We start from the raw sequence: 18,699 nt of genomic DNA on the forward strand, positions 1-18,699 counted from the left end.
TTAGAAAAATAAATTTTTTATATGTAATGTTTCACTTAGAACTCGGATTGCCGGTTCTACATTTTATCATGTTGTTTGTAGGTAGTGGATCTAAAGTTAGATTACTTTCACCTTATTGCTTTTGTTTAGAAAGATATAATTGGATAAATAATTTAACTAACCACTTTTTCATTAAGTGTTCATTACATAAGAGTTATATATAAAAGTACATTTATATCTATAATAAGGAGGCATAGAAAACTTATACATAATATTTGGAACCCCACACTTTTTGTATCTTTGAAATTCGAGTAAATAGTCAATTACCCCTTGAAATTGTAAGTTTCGTCAATTACCCCCTTGAAATTAACAAAACGTCAATTACCCCACTGAAATTGCACAACGTTAATCAATTTACCCCCTCCGTCAAATTCTTCTGTCAGTGAACATGAAGTTTTACAAATACCCCCCTGAAGTTTTGCACTTATGTGCAAAATGCCCTCCAAACTTAAAAATTTATGTTTTTTTTTCTTATCTTGATTCAAAAGATATTAAAGACAAACAATTAACAATTAACAATTAACTTTAATATTTAAGCTTAAAATAAGAATATATCCTCTAAAAATAACGCATAATTAACAACTTCATATTACTTTAACAAAATGCATGTTTAGTTCAATTTTTAAGATAAAATAATTTTATTCAAACTTATCTTAAGAAACTGTTAGAATTAATTATTCATGAGGAATGAGTGTCTCTAGCTTACTTTGTTGTGAATTGGCGTGTCTCTATCTAAATAAGTCATAATTTATGGAGAATTGAACAACCAAATGGCATAACATAAACAAAATAAAATAACAGACCCCTTTAAGAATGAAAGAGCCATGTAAAGTATTAAAGTTAACCGTTAATTGCTTGTCTTTAATATCTTTGAGTTAAGGATAAGAAAAAAATATATAAATTTTCAAGTTCAGGGGGCATTTTGCACATAACTGTAAAACTTCAAGGGGGTATTTGCAAAACGTCATGTTTACTAACAGAAAAATTTGACGGAGGGGTTAAATTGATTAATGTTGTGCAATTTCAGGGAGGTAATTGACATTTTGTTAATTTTAAGGGGGTAATTGACGAAACTTACAATTTCAGGGAGTAATTGACTATTTACTCTTGAAATTCACATGACAATCAAACATTTTTCTAATGAGCTTGTTCGTGACTTTGAAATGCTATAAATGAATAGGAGAGCTCTTCATTTGTTTTTGTTAAACTTGATGCCAATTGAGATGCTCCTGGGTTGGCAAGGCTAGCCTTTAGGCATGGCAATGAGGCGGGGTGGGGACGGGTTTTACCTTCCCCGTCCCCATACCCGATTCTCATATACTTACCCGTTACCCGACCCATACCCAACGGGAATGAGAAATTGAATCCCATCCCCGTCCCCGACGGGTTCGGGTATCCCCGCCCCATCCCTGTCCCCGCATTGAATAATTTTTTTAGTAAAAAATATAAGTTTTTTTTGCATCCCCAAGAGCAACGTTGTAATACATTGTCCAACAATAAGCTCACTTTCACATTTGTTAGACAAAATTATTTAGTTGATCCTTTAAATATCAATGGTAGTTTTTATTAACATGACAATTATCAAACAAAATAACATAACATATCAACATAAAATAGTTTTTTTACATTTGGGACGGGTTTGGGTATGGGTTCGGGGTGGGTACCTATATACCCGTTACCCGTCCCATACCCGTGTTTCGAGATCGGGGAAAACTCATACCCATACCCATACCCATACCCAAATCCAATCAAAACAGGGAAAACCCGTCAAATTGGATTTGGTTCGGGTGGGTAACCACGGATATGAGTTTTGTTGACATGCCTACTAGCCTTAGCAAGCCAAAAATAGGGGACTACTTTTTACCCATGTTGCTCAAGCTCAGAAAAAAGAAAAAAAAACCTATTGGAATCTAGGAACCTGAGACATTTTAGTACAAAAAATACCGACCGGAACTTATGTTCTGATATGTTTGTTTCATCGGAAACTATCCTCCGATAAATGCAGGGCTAAACAACAATTTTCCAGCAATTTGGGGGGCTAAACAACAATTATCAAATACGTTCTTTAAAAAAAAAAAAAAAAACAATTATCAAATATATACGGTTCAATAAATTTCTAGTGATATGGTCGTAGGTCCGGTCTGTGATAGAATTCAAAATCTATCACTAATGAAACTATAAGAAACTAAGATTCTAAGTTAAAGGAACAAGAAGATAGAGACTAACTATAGAAATAAAATAAGTTTTCCATGCATTTTTTTGGTTTTCTAATCATGAGACATCCAATGCTTATATAAGTTGATGCATAAACATGGTAGATAACTACGCCAATCACACAATAACAAATTTTGTCAAAATAAAAAATAAAAAAATACCGCACAATAACAATGCTACCAAACAAACTAATAGAATATGCCTAAAAAATCCACTTTTAGAACAAACTAAATGATCTCCTAGAATAAACTAAAGATTCATTCATTATTCTAGCCTCCATAAACCTATCGGTCTGGCTGATGATCAATTAATATGAATTTTCTTTTTCTTAAAAGTATATTTTCTAAACTATTTATATACATTGAAGATTGATTTTCCTTTCCTTTTAATAGGATTTTCGTTTGTCCAAAGATAGCTGTGATAAAGGAATCAATTATGTAATCTAGATAAAACTGTTTGGCAGAGGGAAACATATAGCACCACAAACAAATTTGCAAAACCACAAAGAACCACAATTCATGGTGAGTATATTTAACTTGCCTGCACAGACAACATTTACATAAGTATTCTCCCAAAAGCAATGTATCTAATGATTTGAAACTTGGATATGAATTAATAAGTGTATCCAATATTATAAAATTTAAATCGACCAACTCAGACAGAATCTCTTTAACGAGAAAGGACCGTCAATAGGTACTGTTTGATCATGGGGATAATTGAACCCCATGAGCATGTAGAACCTTATCCAGAAGTCTTTGAGCCTTATTAAGTTATGAGCCAGCCAGCATTGACTACCTAAATGGAATTTGATACAGAAAGTGTTTCTGAAAAAAATCAACGTTCAGAGCTTTGGTTAAGACATAAGAATCAAACTACATCTCAATACTACAGAGGATACAGATTCGGTGACTTTTAAATGTGACAAATAAATATTTTTCATCATAACAGATAAATACTTTTCGTCATTTAAAACAAGCAAATAGTTCATCCCATTGCTCACAGGTCGATACTTAAAATGAAATTACAGAGGTCCAGTTCTAAGTGCATTGTCTAGATCAGCAATCAGATCATTCACATCCTCAATACCAACAGATATACGAACAAGATCTTCTGTTAAACCTCTGGTCTCGCGGACTGCAGCAGGTATGCTAGCATGTGACATAAAGCTAGGCAGGCTGATTAGGGATTTTACACTCCCTGCCAATCAGAAAAATAACCAGGTCAGCAGAAAAACATATAGAGGCTTCATCATGTTTACCACTATTTAAGAAATCTTAACTGCCAAATTAGAACTCCCAATCCCTACCATCAGGCCAAAGCAACAAAGATCAACAATAATGAAGAAAATGTTGAATACGTATTCAGTTACAGAAGTTAAAAACCTAGGGAGGATGGTAGGCTATAATGAGAAAGCCAAATGGCTTAGCAAGTACTCCTCTACCAAGATTTTTTGATATATATATTTTGAAAGTAATATTTTTGAAGAATCAAATTAAAAGAGAAATTATAATTGGATTGAAGCCTAAATAATTATACAAAGTTGGTCAACACAAGCTTTAGGAAATTCTATCGATTGATCAATAGTCTTAGCCAAAAAAAAAAAAGGATGGAGTATTGCTTAAAAATCAAGATGACCAAGCTTTCTTTAATAGAGGAGGATTCAACAGACAAAAGTCACTGTCCAAAATCTTGTAGAAGTGGAGCCTTAACAGGAAACCAGTATTGTGTGGCAATAAGGTTAGTACAAGAGACTCATAATGAGGAGGAGACCAACCCAACCAGGAGAACAAGAAGAGTCTTTCTACTAAAGAAGACCTCATCAAGATTGTGCAAAGAAATGGAATTGCATATAGCCACAGCCTTAACCCACACCAGTGCATCCATGTCAGCACATGACACTAACAGAAACTGCCTCATTCAAACTAGCACTCGAGAGAATGACCAGTGCATCCATGACAGCACATGACACTAACCAAAACAGCTCCATTCAAACTAGCACTCATTCGAACCACCACAATAGTACTCTTGGTTGTGCTACACTGCTTTGATCACCACTACAGTTCCTATCATTGTTTCTGTCCCACTGTGTGCATTCATTGTGCTTCATCCCGTGCTTGTTTTGCTGTCAATGTGTTCCTCTCCTCATTCAGTTGTAATTTAACTAGTTGTTCCTTCTCTAGTAAGACCCGTCCCCGACAACCACCACAGTCACCTCCATAAGCAAGCCCAATTTTCGTTGCAGTGCAGCCGTGCCTACAGTACATCCAGCCACACCTAGGCCCCTCATAAAAGGGTATTTTTCTAACAAGCTCAAGTGATGGGGGAGTGTTGGAAAACACATTTAACATATGCTTATTGTGTAAATAGTACTTGGTAATAATTGAGGATATAATTAGTGATTTGACCGAGAGATACATTCCTGTAATTAGAGATACACTCCTTGCATAGTCATATGACAGACAACATTCAAATACAACATTTTACACTCTTCATTCTATTGCAGTGCTCTATTGGCAGGCAACATTTCCCTCCCTCTCGGTTCTCTGCAGTCTGTATTGTTTAATATAGCCCCTCGTACTTATGAATCAGTTATCCAGCCCTTTATAAACCCTACAAAATGGCCTTGACGAGGAAGAAGCTCAGTGTTACATTGAAGAAATGGATGTGGGTGTCATGAATGTATGGCTGAGCAATGTGGTCTAGAAATGTTTCTGCGGAAACCACAATGAAATGACTTCACGAAATTCAAAGGTGATTAAAGATGGGGTTAAAGAAAAGATAGTAGAACAGTAAGAACTTTAAATTAAGTAAGATATGACTATATCAAAGAGAACAGGTGTGTCAACATACAAACAAATTGACACAAACTCAAAAGATTGACAAAGCAAACAAAATAGAGCCCTAAGAATGTAAATGTTTCACAAGTACTGAAACAGCCATGGCATATAAAGAAGCCTTGTAGAAGAAGGAATGAATCAAGACTGTGGGTGGACCCATGAGATATTGGTACTAGAAGAAGTCAATACTTACAAAAAAATAGTTAATATGTTTGCAAAAAGAACTAAACAGTACAAAATTTTCAAAATATTACAAACAGGCTGGGATGAGAATAAGAGTTGTTGCTTAGAGGGAGAATTGAAGAATCACAAAAGTGGTTGATGACTATACATACTTCTAATAGTTACTGGAGGGAATTGGGGAAATGTGTTTGTTTGTAACCAGCATACGTAACCTATTGTAAGCAAGTTACCTTGCCTTTTCCTACCACCATTGTAGATAAGAAAAAGTGACATAGTGAAATGAAAGATCAAGAGTGAGCATGACCCAAGAACATGTGCTCTTCAGAGTTAAGTATACAAGTGTTAACAATAGAAAATACATTTTTTTTTACACTACTAACTCCTTACTCAACAAATATGATCTATATTTAGTGTGTTTTGGTTATTTGTTTACCTACATTCATATAGGTTCAATCAAATTAACCAATACACATACATGTCAAACTTCACATTTTAATCGTAATTCTTAATCATACATAAGGTAGATCTAGTAATGTTGTTAAAAATAACGAACATAGGGTAGAAGAATTATTACCAAAACTAACGGTTATGCTAAAGTATTTGGTGGTTTCAACAATATGCTTTGATAGGGCAAGTGAACCTGTCAAAAAGCTAAACACAGATCCTGCACCTTTCGCCTGGAAAGGGGCCATATAAATATATGAGAAAATGAATGTGACGCATATTAAAACATTATCTGAAATTTCAATTTATCAAAAAACACCTGAGAATAATGTAAATCTCTTCCAGGGTGACCAGGCAAACCAGCATAGTTTACTTTCTTCACTCGCGGATGGGAAGCAAGAAACTGAGCAATCTTCTGTGCGTTCTCCTGCAAGAGGTTTTAGCTCCCAAATTAAAATAAAAAATTGAATTAAATAAATGGTTATTGATCAGATATATATGTAGCGTGCTTCTTCAGATATATAATGTGTATGTGCTCAAAAAAGATTGCGCATAATGATAACAGAAAAGGGAAATGGTGTGAAAGACTAAAATCTAATTTCAAAACTCCAAAAGAAGAACCAAATATCACTACAAAAGCTACAATATTTTGACAGATTTAAGAGCACAGTAAAGGGACCTAAAACATCAGCTCGACAATTAAATTTACAAATTCCTACGCAATGTCATTGGCAGACAACTTTCTTTCATCTGTGCTTTCGCTAAATCTTATTTGAACAAAAATATACATATAGAGGGAAACAAGACATGGCACCAGTGTCATTAGATAAATAGCAGCACTTGAAATATTGTTTGAAAGAGCACCTGTTGCTTCTCAACTCGAAGGGGCATTGTCTTGATTCCTCGATAACATAGCCAACAGTCATTTGGAGCTAAGCCTGAACCCTCCGCATTTTGTAAGAAATATATTTCTTTTGCCAACCTTAAGAGAACCAAGAAAGGAGGTAAGCATTTCAAGGGCAAGATTACTGAAAATAGGAGGAAAATGAAAGACGTGTTTGATTTGTGAAACATAAATGATATTTTGACACAAATTAGACAACTACGATCGGCAACAATTTGAATATTCAAGTAAGTCAATGCTTCGAATATGTGAGTCGGTGGTTACTTAATGTAACAAGGTGTCACAACTCACTAACTATCCACTGAGCGTAATTATCCACGATTTTGAACATCAGCAGCCATGATTTTCAGAATAACTATCCAAATTACATTCAAATATATATAATTTTCAAGTTTTCAAATATACATGATATCTATTAACCACAATTTGTGTTCAAATATACACATGATAATTGTGGTTAATAACATTCAAAATTGTGGTAATGTTCTGTGGACGGTTAATGAATTGTGACACTGCAGTATATTCATTAACATCTACAAAACATAATTAACCATGTATTTAAACTGCATGGACCATCTAAATTGTTGTACAACAATGAATCAACAAAGAATATATAAAAATGAAAAATATACTTTAAGTACAGTAACTCGCAGTTTATGACAGAAAGGAGGAAGGAGCAGCAAGAGTAATTTTGAATCAAGGACATGGCTTTAACAGAGGAAATCTACAAGTTTCTGTTCTCTCTACTTGTAAGAAGCCAGTCATATTTTCTATCAAAAATACGCAGATGGCAGATCATAATCAAAGTCAAGGTTTACAGTCAGCTCACGAATTTTTTCACAACAAATCTTGTCAAGTAATTTACACAAAAGTAATTAAAACATGCATTAGTTTCACAAGCAATTGAATCATGCATTATTTCATAGGCTACAGAAGAGCTTGTCAAATTTTTTGAACCTGTTCAATAAATGAACGGAAAACAGTACGCAATTGTACTCAGCAACCAAAATTTCCATAGAATCAAAATTTAAATTGCACCTTTCCAATGGATGAATGAAATTCAGACTACATAGTAACAATGTCAAAATTATACTAATATATTTAAAATCTGAAGATCCTATAAATATAAAATAAGAGCTCCAACCTTTCACCTTTCACAGCAAGCACACCAGCCATAATATCACTATGTCCAGAAATAAACTTGGTAGCTGAGTGCATGACAATATCTGCAGGAAAAACTTACCAGCTTGAGTAAAGTCTGGGACATAATGATAAAGACAAATGTTTAACTTTCATTTTTTATTTTTTTTTGAGGTGCGTGGGTGCCGGGTTGACATAGAAATCCGGGGTGAAATTTGATTTAAAGCTGAATCAGCTGGGAGGTGAATCTTAGGGTCCGTGTAATGTATACTTTAGCATAGAAATTAAGGCTTAGCACCTTCGGAAGTTTTAAATTCTTTATACATAAAGGAACATACAATGAAGAGAGAAAATGAGAATTTGCATCCATCTTCCACGGACAAGTACTTCTACTCAAATGTAAAGCAAAAGTCGAAAATGTTACTCTTCACTATTTGTAACTTGACATCTTTTCCTTTGATTGTACACCTGAATTAAAAGGAGTTGATCCTTTTTTTCTTCTAATATACTATCATGTCCATTGAAAAATGGTCTGCACATTTCAAATTTCAAAACTATGACATCAGAACATAGCCTTTCTGAAAATAAGGAAGTATTTATAGCAACTTCACCAATGCAGATCATTATTGTACAGTACTGATTCACTACTAAAGAGTTAAAACACTGCCTCATTCATCTCAATTTTTGGCCAGCTTAGCATGCAATTAAATTAAGTGACGTGTAATCTGTTTATACTTCATTGCTATACTATGCATATACCTGCTCCAAGTTCCAATGGTTGGGATAATACAGGTGACATTATACTATTGTCCACCAACACAAGAGCACCATGTGCATGAGCCATCTCTGCTATTCTCTGGACATTAATTAAAAATAATAAGAAAAAGAATATTTTATTAGTTAGTGAAGGACTATTTTAAAAGAAAGACATGATACAATACCATTGCCATAACGAAAACATCAACAGAGAAACAAAATCAAAATAAATTAACTGAGATTCTTACTCGAATATCAGAAATTTGTATCCGGGGATTGGTTGGACTCTCCAGCCATACAAGCTTAGTCCTGGGTCCAAGAGCAGATGCGACCTCATTTAAATCACATGTATTTACCCGTCTGCAGATGCAAAAAATTACAATCCCATCAATGATGAACTTACACTACACAGAATCAAGAAACTTGGCTGGTTTGTTTCTATACTTAATCATTGTACAGAAAATAAATATGCATGACTAACATAAATCACACTAACTTCACCAAAACGCCACTCCTGGGAACTACTTGAGACAGCAACCTATCTGCTCCACCATAAAGATCATCACCGGCAAGAATTTCGTCACCTATAAGTATAATTTTAGGAATACATATTAAACAACAAGAAAAATTATCAAGTCTCTGTCAAAAATAGAGCCCATGCAACATGTAAGCTTGGTCAGAAAACAATGTGCATAACTGCTGGTGCGACCAAACTTCATGATAAAAGCATAAAATCATGTAAATTCACTAGTTCATGTAAATTCACTAGTCTAATACTTGTTTAACATGACTTGTTTTTCTAGTAAAGTTACATATTAACCATAACATTAAATGAAATAAATTTAGATGCGCTACTTACTATTTAATCAAACCAAATTCTATAACTAACATAAAGAGATAGAGATATTTTTCATAAACATTCAGTGAATAAATAACAACTGATCATAGCATATGTACATCACTACTTATTAGCAAACAAAAACATATATTTAATACAACAAATTGAGATTGGGTGTCATCACTCATAAGAAAGAAAAGCACCGACCGCTTTTAAGAAGGTGAACCACAGTGCTTAAAGCAGCCATTCCACTGGTGAAGCAAAAGGCTCTATCCGCTTTATCAAGTTCTGCAAGAAGGCTGAGAATGCAAAACATGACAAGTTAAAGACGATATGCTCAACAAAACAGATCCACAATTGCAGTACACAAAACATAAACTAACAAATCACATCAAACCTTTCTAAACTTTCTCTAGTAGGATTTCCACTCCTGGTATAATCATAGGGACCATTTTCTATTGCAGAAGGCTGCACCAAGAAACATAAATTATCATGAATACTGTAAAATACTACACAACAGAGATAGTAAATATACATGTGCTAGGCACCAAATGATCATTCAAATTCACAAAAACAGACACGTCCAACAACGAAAAAATTCTTTCACACAAATTTTCACCTGCTTAAAAGTAGCAGTCTGGTAAAGCGGCATACTAACTGCACCATAAGGATCAAACTTATACTCGAAATTCATCACCATTGTTGAAATGCTAGGCTCCCATAGCTCCTCTTCTACAAACAGCGAAAATCAGCAGAATATAAACCCATCAAACAAAAACCACTACATCTTGGAAGATCACAACAAAACAAACCATTTAAGCAGTCAGCAACTTCATCATCCATCAAAGCAGAAGTTCTCACATCCATCTCTCTATCAACCGAGCAACGGAGCTTGAACCCGTCGTTCGCACACAACAGTTTATTTTTTCGGAAATTTGCTGACTTGATAATCACCAAGCTATCCCAAGTCTTTCCAGAAATTGTGCTCTATAATTGAACCATTATGCATATCAATATCAAAGTCAAACACACAAAATTAATATCCTGAATAAAATGTACCAATTCAAGAGAGAAGTGTGAATATCTATATCAATGAGTTACGGAAATAAACCATCAATTTAGTCTCTAAACTATCTCTTTTTCTTTAACTTAGTCTCTAAACTATATAAATACAATAGGTGGTCCATAAGGTATATAAAATCTGTCAAATTAGTCTCTGATATTAAAATGTTAGGGACTAAATTAATGGATTTTCATATATGTTAGCAAATAAATTGATGAATTTCATGTACTTTATGGACTACTTATAATATTTTTTTTTATAATTAGAATTTTATTGGAAAAAAGAATCCAGACCCAGCATCACAATGAGAGAACTCTACCTACCTTCTATGAAGGGTTGCAGAGACCCCACCAAATCATCTGTTCGAAAGCTGGACTAAGAAAATTATACCATACAACATCTCAGTGCAATGATATGTGATGGCACTCTACTGCCAATGCACATCACTCAGATGGAAAACACACTACTACTACCATCAAATCTAACCATAATACACCACAACACAACATCACAAACAGAGAGGTCTAAACTAAACAAAGTTTAGAACACCTAAGATAAACTACAGAAAGGAAACAAAATCAAGCTCCACAAAGATGATTCAGTCACATGGACCAAAGCCTTCAGGAAGACCCCTTAAGAGACCTCAAACATGCAGCATCACAGAATCCATATCATTCCAGGCAGCGGCAACACATTCCAACATTCTGCTACTGAAGACCCAATCAAATCAAATTATACTTCCCTTTAAGCCAGAAACATTTCCTCCAGCTGTGATGACAATAGAGACCAAACACAACCAAAGAACCGCATGCCAAACACACTTCCATATTGTCTTTTACCAACAATAGAACTCCACTCCAAGCAAGGTGCACTCCACCATCCGCCCCTTATTCCGAATGCCTCAATCCGAGCCAACACCATTTCGCAAACAACAAACACAGATGACATCTCTACTTAACACAGTATTCAATTCTAAATCGAAAAGAAACAAGGCTTATTGGTAACTCTTTAACGCACACCTCTGTAAACAAAGCACATAATAAGTCGCAAAAATAAAGAGAATCACCCGCCGATTATGCGGCAAATCAACAAGCTCAACGACACCAAAGCCAGGCAAAATCAATCAAACATTCACAAAACAAAACTGCAGCACTGATACTATTATTGTCGATTTAAGGCACACCAGAAAAACTCCTAGCCGCAAGCAGTTTTTAGTATCAAATAAAGCACCAAAACCAACGCTACAATGGCTCATCCCAACTGATCCATCTACCCTCCATACTTGATCCGAATTCGGCTAAAGAGTCCGCTATCTCATTAGCTTCTCTGTTGATATGACAAAAAGATACATGGCCCAAAACTGGCAGCATATTCTGCAGTTAATTTATTTCTGAAAAATCAAAGCTCCAACGGGCAAGCAAGCATCAAGGTTGGAAACCCACGATATAGCATTTTTAACGAATTTGGCTAAAGAGTACGATTCAATGATTGAGGCAGCCCATTTCTATGGTCTAAAGATATCGCAACCGCAAACACAATAACAAAACATTCTTCCTGATTTGAGTCTCTAATACCAACCGAAGCTTAGAACATAGCAATATCGATCCATTCTCATTACGCAACATAAAATAGCAAGAAATTCTGCCTCATCTCAGTCTCTTAACTCTTGTTCCAAATGGCAAAAGGGACTAAATTGATTATTTTTAATGACAAATGTTAGTAATTAGTTGTTAAACTAATTTATCTTATTCATGCGGATTTGAAACCTCCATCTCTTTATCCCTTAGCTCAAATTAGTTGAGCTACCCAACCCAACCCCAAAAAGGACTAAATCGATAATTTAATTGTTAGAAATTATGCTCTAAAACATACCAATCTGAATGTGAAATACTATGCAAACAAGAAAACAAGCTTGGCATAACTTATTGGTGGAAGTGGTAATACTCCCTATTATTACAATAAAAAAAAAATCATTTTTTATATTCATCGAATAACATATGTATTTCGTCTATAATAGAGACCAGATACATCTGTTATTCCATGAACATAAAAAGTGATATAATTAATCAACATTTTGCGGGAAAGAGATAGTGGTGGTGTTTACCTGAGTGGGGCGAGAAATGGAAACGGAAATAGTGAAGATTCTGAGAGAGATCGAAAAATAAGAAGAAACCATTGTTACTTTCGTGTTTAAAGAAGACAAACAGTGTTGTCACTTGTGTATTTATGGAGAGTGGCAACTTATTTCAACTTTCACACATGGATGCAAAATAGGTTTAAATGGCGGCTATGATGAAAAAAAAGTTTGAAATCAGTTTTTTTTTTCTTCTTCTTAATCACTCGAGCAAGTAAAACTTATCTATAGCCTATGGCGGATCTTTCTTGAGACCCCCCAGATGCCATGGCATCCATATATGATATTAGGCAAAAATGTATCACAAATTTACCTTAGTTGCAATGGTAGGGGTGCTGAACTTTCTTAGAAAGTGTGCAGGTTCGAGTCCTGCCTCCATCTAGTTTTTAATATTTCAACTGTAATTTTTATATTTTATTCAAAAAAACGTTCCTGGGGGAATCAAACAAGCTCCCACATACTAAAATAAAAAATGATCAACCACTACACTATTGATTACTCATTATTGTTTTATGAGACTGTTTAATTTATATTACATACAATTTTGGTACCCCAAGAGATTTTTTCAAGATCCACCACTTACTATAAGATCACTTTCATGGCTATATTTGAACCCATTACACCAGGAAGAGATCATGATTAAACATGATTGGCTATGATACTGAAAGTTCTAAAATATATAACTGAAATAAATAAAGCAGTAAAGAACTCTGGATATATAGCTGAAATAAATAAAGCAGTAAAAGACCCCATAAAACTCTCGATATATAACTGAAATAAATAAAGCGATAAAAGACCAGAGAGCTCTAGAAATATTAAGAATAAAAAATTAATAAATAAATAAATAGGACCAGAAATTTATGGATAGTTATTAAGTAGTATGTTAGTTATTAATTTTAGTTAAGGGACCAGAACACTCTGGATAAATTAATATGGTTAATTAGGCTTAATACATGCTTTGGTCCCTTAACTTATTTTTTAATTTCATTTTGGTCCCTTAACTTTAAACCGTCTCAATTTGGTCTCATAACTTTGCCTTCGTTTACCTAAGTGGTCGACCACTTAGGTAAACGAAGGCAAAGTTATGAGACCAAATTGAGACGGTTTAAAGTTAAGGGACCAAAACATGTATTAAGCCGGTTAATTATTAGTGATAGTGTGTGAAGTGTGTTAAACAAAAAATAAGAGATGGGAGAAGAGAAAGAACACAAGAGATTTATCCTGATTCACCTAACCGGCTACTTCCGGTTTCCACACTACGTGTGGTTATCCACTATAGTATCCTGCTATCAAAAACTTCCGAATAACACTATAAGTTGTTGATCACACCAGATCAGTCCGTTACAGTCTGTATTATTACCCTTAACAGGCTTCTTGATCACTCAAAAAAGGTTGAACACAACCCTATCTCAAACTATTAAGCACTTGAGACCTAGTTACACCTTTGTATGGTGGTGGGTGTTTGTAGAATATGGAATCACAAAGTGATTTTAAATGAGAGAGAGAGAGAGAGAGAGAGAGAGAGAGAGAGAGAGAGAGAGAGAGAGAGAGAGAGAGAGAGAGAGAGAGAGAGAGAGAGAGAGAGAGAGAGAGAGAGAGAGAGAGAGAGAGAGAGAGAGAGAGAGAGAGAGAGAGAGAGAGAGAGAGAGAGGAGAGAGAGAGAGAGAGAGAGAGAGAGAGAGAGAGAGAGAGAGAGAGAGAGAGAGAGAGAGAGAGAGAGAGAGAGAGAGAGAGAGAGAGAGAGAGAGAGAGAGAGAGAGAATTGAATTCTTTGTGTGTAAACTCTTGCCAATTACCATTGAGGTATGCTTGTATTTATAGAGGCTTGTGTCTTTGAAGCTCACTTGAAATGTACATGAACATACAACTGTTGGCTTGTACGTAAAAAACAACCCATGTTCTTTGAGGCACATGCTTTTTCAGTTCCTTTATAAATGCAAAGGCATTTATGTAATCATATGTTATTCTTGCCATTTATGTCATATGTAACACCCCGTTTTCCCAACATAAAAATTTCATAAATTAATCAGAGTAAAACACCTTAAACGGAATGTTACACCTCTTTTCTTAAAAATCACAAATGGAATAATTAAATAATTATCCTTCAAATTTCAACAACGTAATAATTAAAACTTTGCAGCGGAATTAATTCAACGACAATAAAAGCTTCAACAACATGTTCCAAAATTGATACATAAAAGAATAATAAACTTAGCAACAATTTCTCATCCCGTTATGTATCAGAGCCCTAAGACACTTGAGCCACCACTCCTACTAATCTTTATTACCTGCAAGTTACCCATACGAAGGGCAACGTTTTCAAGCAGAAGGGGTGAGATTTCACAAACAATAATAATAAGCATATAATTCATCAAATGCATCTAACAACTTAAACTCCATCAATTAGTAATAATAATTCTTTTAACGAGTCCTAAACCATATCATGTACTCATCATATCAACAGTCATAACTCGATATCATAAACAACATCATTTAACATCATAATCAACATCTTAATCATAATCAACATCTTAATCATAATCATATAACATCATACTCATAGTTCGTATACAACATAACAACTTCATAATCAATGACATAAACAACGTAACAACATCATATTCATAGTTCATATACAATATAACAACATCATTAATTCGTATTAACATTATCCACCAAGCATCTCATTAACAACTCATGAATAGAAGACAACTTAGCAACTATACGTAACATCATCATTTCATAATAATAATTATTCATCAAACATTTCATTAGCAATTCATGAATAAAAGACAACTTATCAACTTAGCATAATCATCATCAAGTACATTTAACAACTCATAGATAACATCATGTAATCATCATCACAACATTCATAATCATCATCATGTAACATCATAACAACCTCATATTCAACACCATAAACAGTCATCATAACATCATAATCAATATCATAAACAACATCATAACAACATAATTCATCATATCATAAACATCTTATCATAATAATATAAAGGACAACATAATCATCACATCATAATAATATAAACAACAACATATATTCAACAATAATGTTCTTACTTCTTTAACTTTAGTAACACTTACTAATTCAACCAACAACGACGACAACAACAAGATTCAAAAACAACGACAACAACTCACTCAACAACGACGACAACAACTTAATCAACAACAACTCAATCAACAACAACAACAACAACTTAATCAACAACAACAACAACACCTCTCTCAAGAAAAACGACAACTACAATATGCACGTGACACCATTTTCAACGTGTTGAATGACTAAGCATTCCGGGGCAAAAGCCCCCAACAATTTGAATGATAAACATTCCAAGGCATAAGCCCTCAACAGTTGAATGACAAAGCATTTCAGGGCATGAGCCCTCCCGGATTTGAATGGTTAAAGCATTCACAGGGCATAAGCCCTCACCAATTGAACGACAAGGCGTTCCAAGGCATGAGCCCTCACCGCTTTGAACAACAAAGTGTTCCAGGACATGAGTCCTCTCGCTTTGAACGACAAGGCGTTCCAGGGCATGAGCCCTCAACAATTTATGAGTATGCAATGGACTTAAACTGTGTATATCCACATACAACTCAACAACGACAACATCAACGACAACGTAGACAACGACAACTGTGCATAAATAATTATGACTTACTCCACAACTTGGTCAACATCAACAACTTAAGACTCCAATACTTTGGAACGACATCTTACATCTTAGACCGACACATGCAGCTTAATCAATTTACAACATCAACATAGACAGCACATAAACATCTCAAGATATAACAATATCAAATGATAATCAACATCAACTTAAACATCTTATAAAATCCACATAATGTATATACAAATATATCTCATTACTAAAAACATCAAATCATATTATATCTGGCTCACTCAACATCAACAGTACTATAATCAACCTCCATTCCTACCCCAAGGGTCAACTCACAACATGGGTTAAATACTCTTAAACACCTTAATTGAACTCATATTACTTCTAGTTTTGAGCCTTGAAATTATCCCATAAGTTTTGGATTAACTTAGAAATGGTTGTGCTGAATTTTCATAAGATTTCACTAAGACCTACTTGGAGTATTTCCATCATAACTCAAAAACTAAAAGTCATTTTCAAGTCAAACCAAAGCCATTGGAAAGCTAGCAAAATTATCTAAAACTTTCATGTTTACACCAAAGCCCAATTCAAAACAGAAACGTGTGAAAAAGACGCAAGAACGCGAAACAGGGTATGCTGTCACTAGGCAGCTCGCGAGGCGAGTAAGTTTACTCGCTGTGGCGAGTTGCAACAGACAACTCTACGGGAACAGACCAGTTTCTAGCCAAAAACGTAATTTTTCATCCACCCAAACCTCAAATTTGATAGGAAACTTAACCTATGATTATTCCACAACCTGAACATCAATTCTTAACACAATTTCGATGGTTTTTACACTTTTCAATTCAAAAATCAATAATCAAAACCTAATCCCAATTATCCAACCTAAGAACAACAACATGTTAAATCACAAATTCAGAATTTATACGCTATGATTACTGAATGTTAGCTTCACCCTTACCTTAGTTTTGATGAACAAACTCTTACACAATCAGATTCTCCCCCTTTGGCTCTTCTCCTAACTTTCTTTTGTTTTCTCCCAAAACCTTGTTTGTACGTGAAACTGGTTCTGACTCTCAGTTTCTATTTTTCCAACCTATTGTAACCTCCAAAACATTCTTAACTCCTCTTAATTCTAATTTAAATCCTCAAACTCCAAAATAATTCTATTTCTCCACTTATTCTATTAAATAATGAAAATAGCCATTTAATAAAATACACCACACCACAAAATCAACATAAATCATTTTAAAATCATATGAAAGACTTTAAATCAACTAAAAATAATTAAATAACAATTAGGGCGTTACATCATAAGTCCAAAGTATATTCTTTTGGTGAGATAGAGAGAATATTTTGCTTCTTGATTTTGTACCAAAAAGTCCATTTATATATTCCTTAAGGAGAGGGATATTTTGACTCCAAGAGTAACTCAAAAGAGTTACTCCAAATCTTGACCCTTCATCCTAATATTAATTAATGGCTATAATTGATTCTTAATCATCCCTATAGCATGATCTTTCTATACTTTCTTCCTAATTCCGACGGCAAAACACTTGGAAAATGGCTTTTGATACATACTGATACATGTGTTGCCTTGAATTCAATCCAAAAGAATTATTAGAGGTACGGTTTCACAATTTTGTTATGTTGTTTTACTGCTACAAATCATTGTGCACAAGGAATCGGTTTCATCAAAATTCCATGTATAATCGGAAGCCACTCATCAAACTAGGACCTTTTAATTTGCAATCAACGGGTTTTGAAACACAATATTTTCAATAATTTGGTGCAGTTTTGTTAAAAGGTTCGATTCATATATTAAATTGATGGATGATGGTGCTTCATCAATACAGAAATGGATCAAAAGAAAACCTAGAATGAATGAATCAATTTTCTAATGAAGAATAAAACGATATTGAAAATTGAAATTCTAAAATTGAAAAACAGAAGTCTTAGAAATCCGAAATTGAAAATCAAAGGCATGGCATTTGTAGAGAAAGTCGTTTGCCATTGCCATTGAACACTGCTAGGTTGAAAGGGATGAATAAGCCACACATGTGCATTGCTCCTGATTTAGCCACACCTAGGGATTATTCAGAGTTAATCTTAGCTATTAACTATTATTAAGATGAAGGGTTTAGATTTGGAGTAAATCTTTTGAGTTACTCTTGGAGTCAAAATATCCCTTCCCTTTCCTTAATATATATATAAAGTGCTCCTTATAAATAAAAAAAACGTGGCATTTTTTTTAAGCGAAAAAATGGGGCGGTTATAAAGATGAACATGAATAGTTGTTTAATTAAAAAAATAATTAATTTAAATTAATAAGGTTAAAGTTGGAAGAAAATATAAAAAGCTACCAGCTATAAGTTAAAAAGCTACTTGAAATAGCTTTTCAAAAAACGCTATAAGCTCATGAAAAAAGCTTGTTACCAAACACATCACGTTTTTATCTAATGAGCTTATAAGTTAATCCAACAAATTATAAACTAGT

The 18,699-nt window shown here is 34.2% G+C and overlaps 1 protein-coding gene across 2 annotated transcripts; it reads right to left on the minus strand.

Annotated features, from left to right (window-relative positions):
- Positions 1-3,040: 3,040 nt before the first annotated feature.
- LOC25483994 (cystathionine beta-lyase, chloroplastic) lies at positions 3,041-12,760 on the minus strand. Of its 2 annotated transcripts, none has more exons than XM_013612732.3 (13): positions 12,523-12,760; positions 10,168-10,342; positions 9,975-10,087; positions 9,753-9,823; positions 9,563-9,654; positions 9,014-9,101; positions 8,766-8,877; positions 8,521-8,617; positions 7,766-7,847; positions 6,582-6,699; positions 6,037-6,144; positions 5,848-5,950; positions 3,041-3,450 (listed from the first exon to the last, which is right to left on the minus strand). In XM_013612732.3, the coding sequence occupies exons 1-13, from the start codon at positions 12,592-12,594 to the stop codon at positions 3,275-3,277; spliced, it is 1,407 nt and encodes a 468-aa protein (XP_013468186.1). In that variant the 5' UTR covers positions 12,595-12,760; the 3' UTR covers positions 3,041-3,274. The 2 variants fall into 2 exon arrangements, with proteins under 2 accessions (XP_013468186.1, XP_024634254.1); XM_024778486.2 differs by lacking the exon at positions 12,523-12,760 and adding an exon at positions 10,742-12,105.
- Positions 12,761-18,699: the final 5,939 nt, after the last annotated feature.

The sequence above is a fragment of the Medicago truncatula genome, chromosome 1 (genome assembly GCF_003473485.1).
Source record: "Medicago truncatula cultivar Jemalong A17 chromosome 1, MtrunA17r5.0-ANR, whole genome shotgun sequence".
NCBI lineage: Eukaryota > Viridiplantae > Streptophyta > Magnoliopsida > Fabales > Fabaceae > Medicago > Medicago truncatula.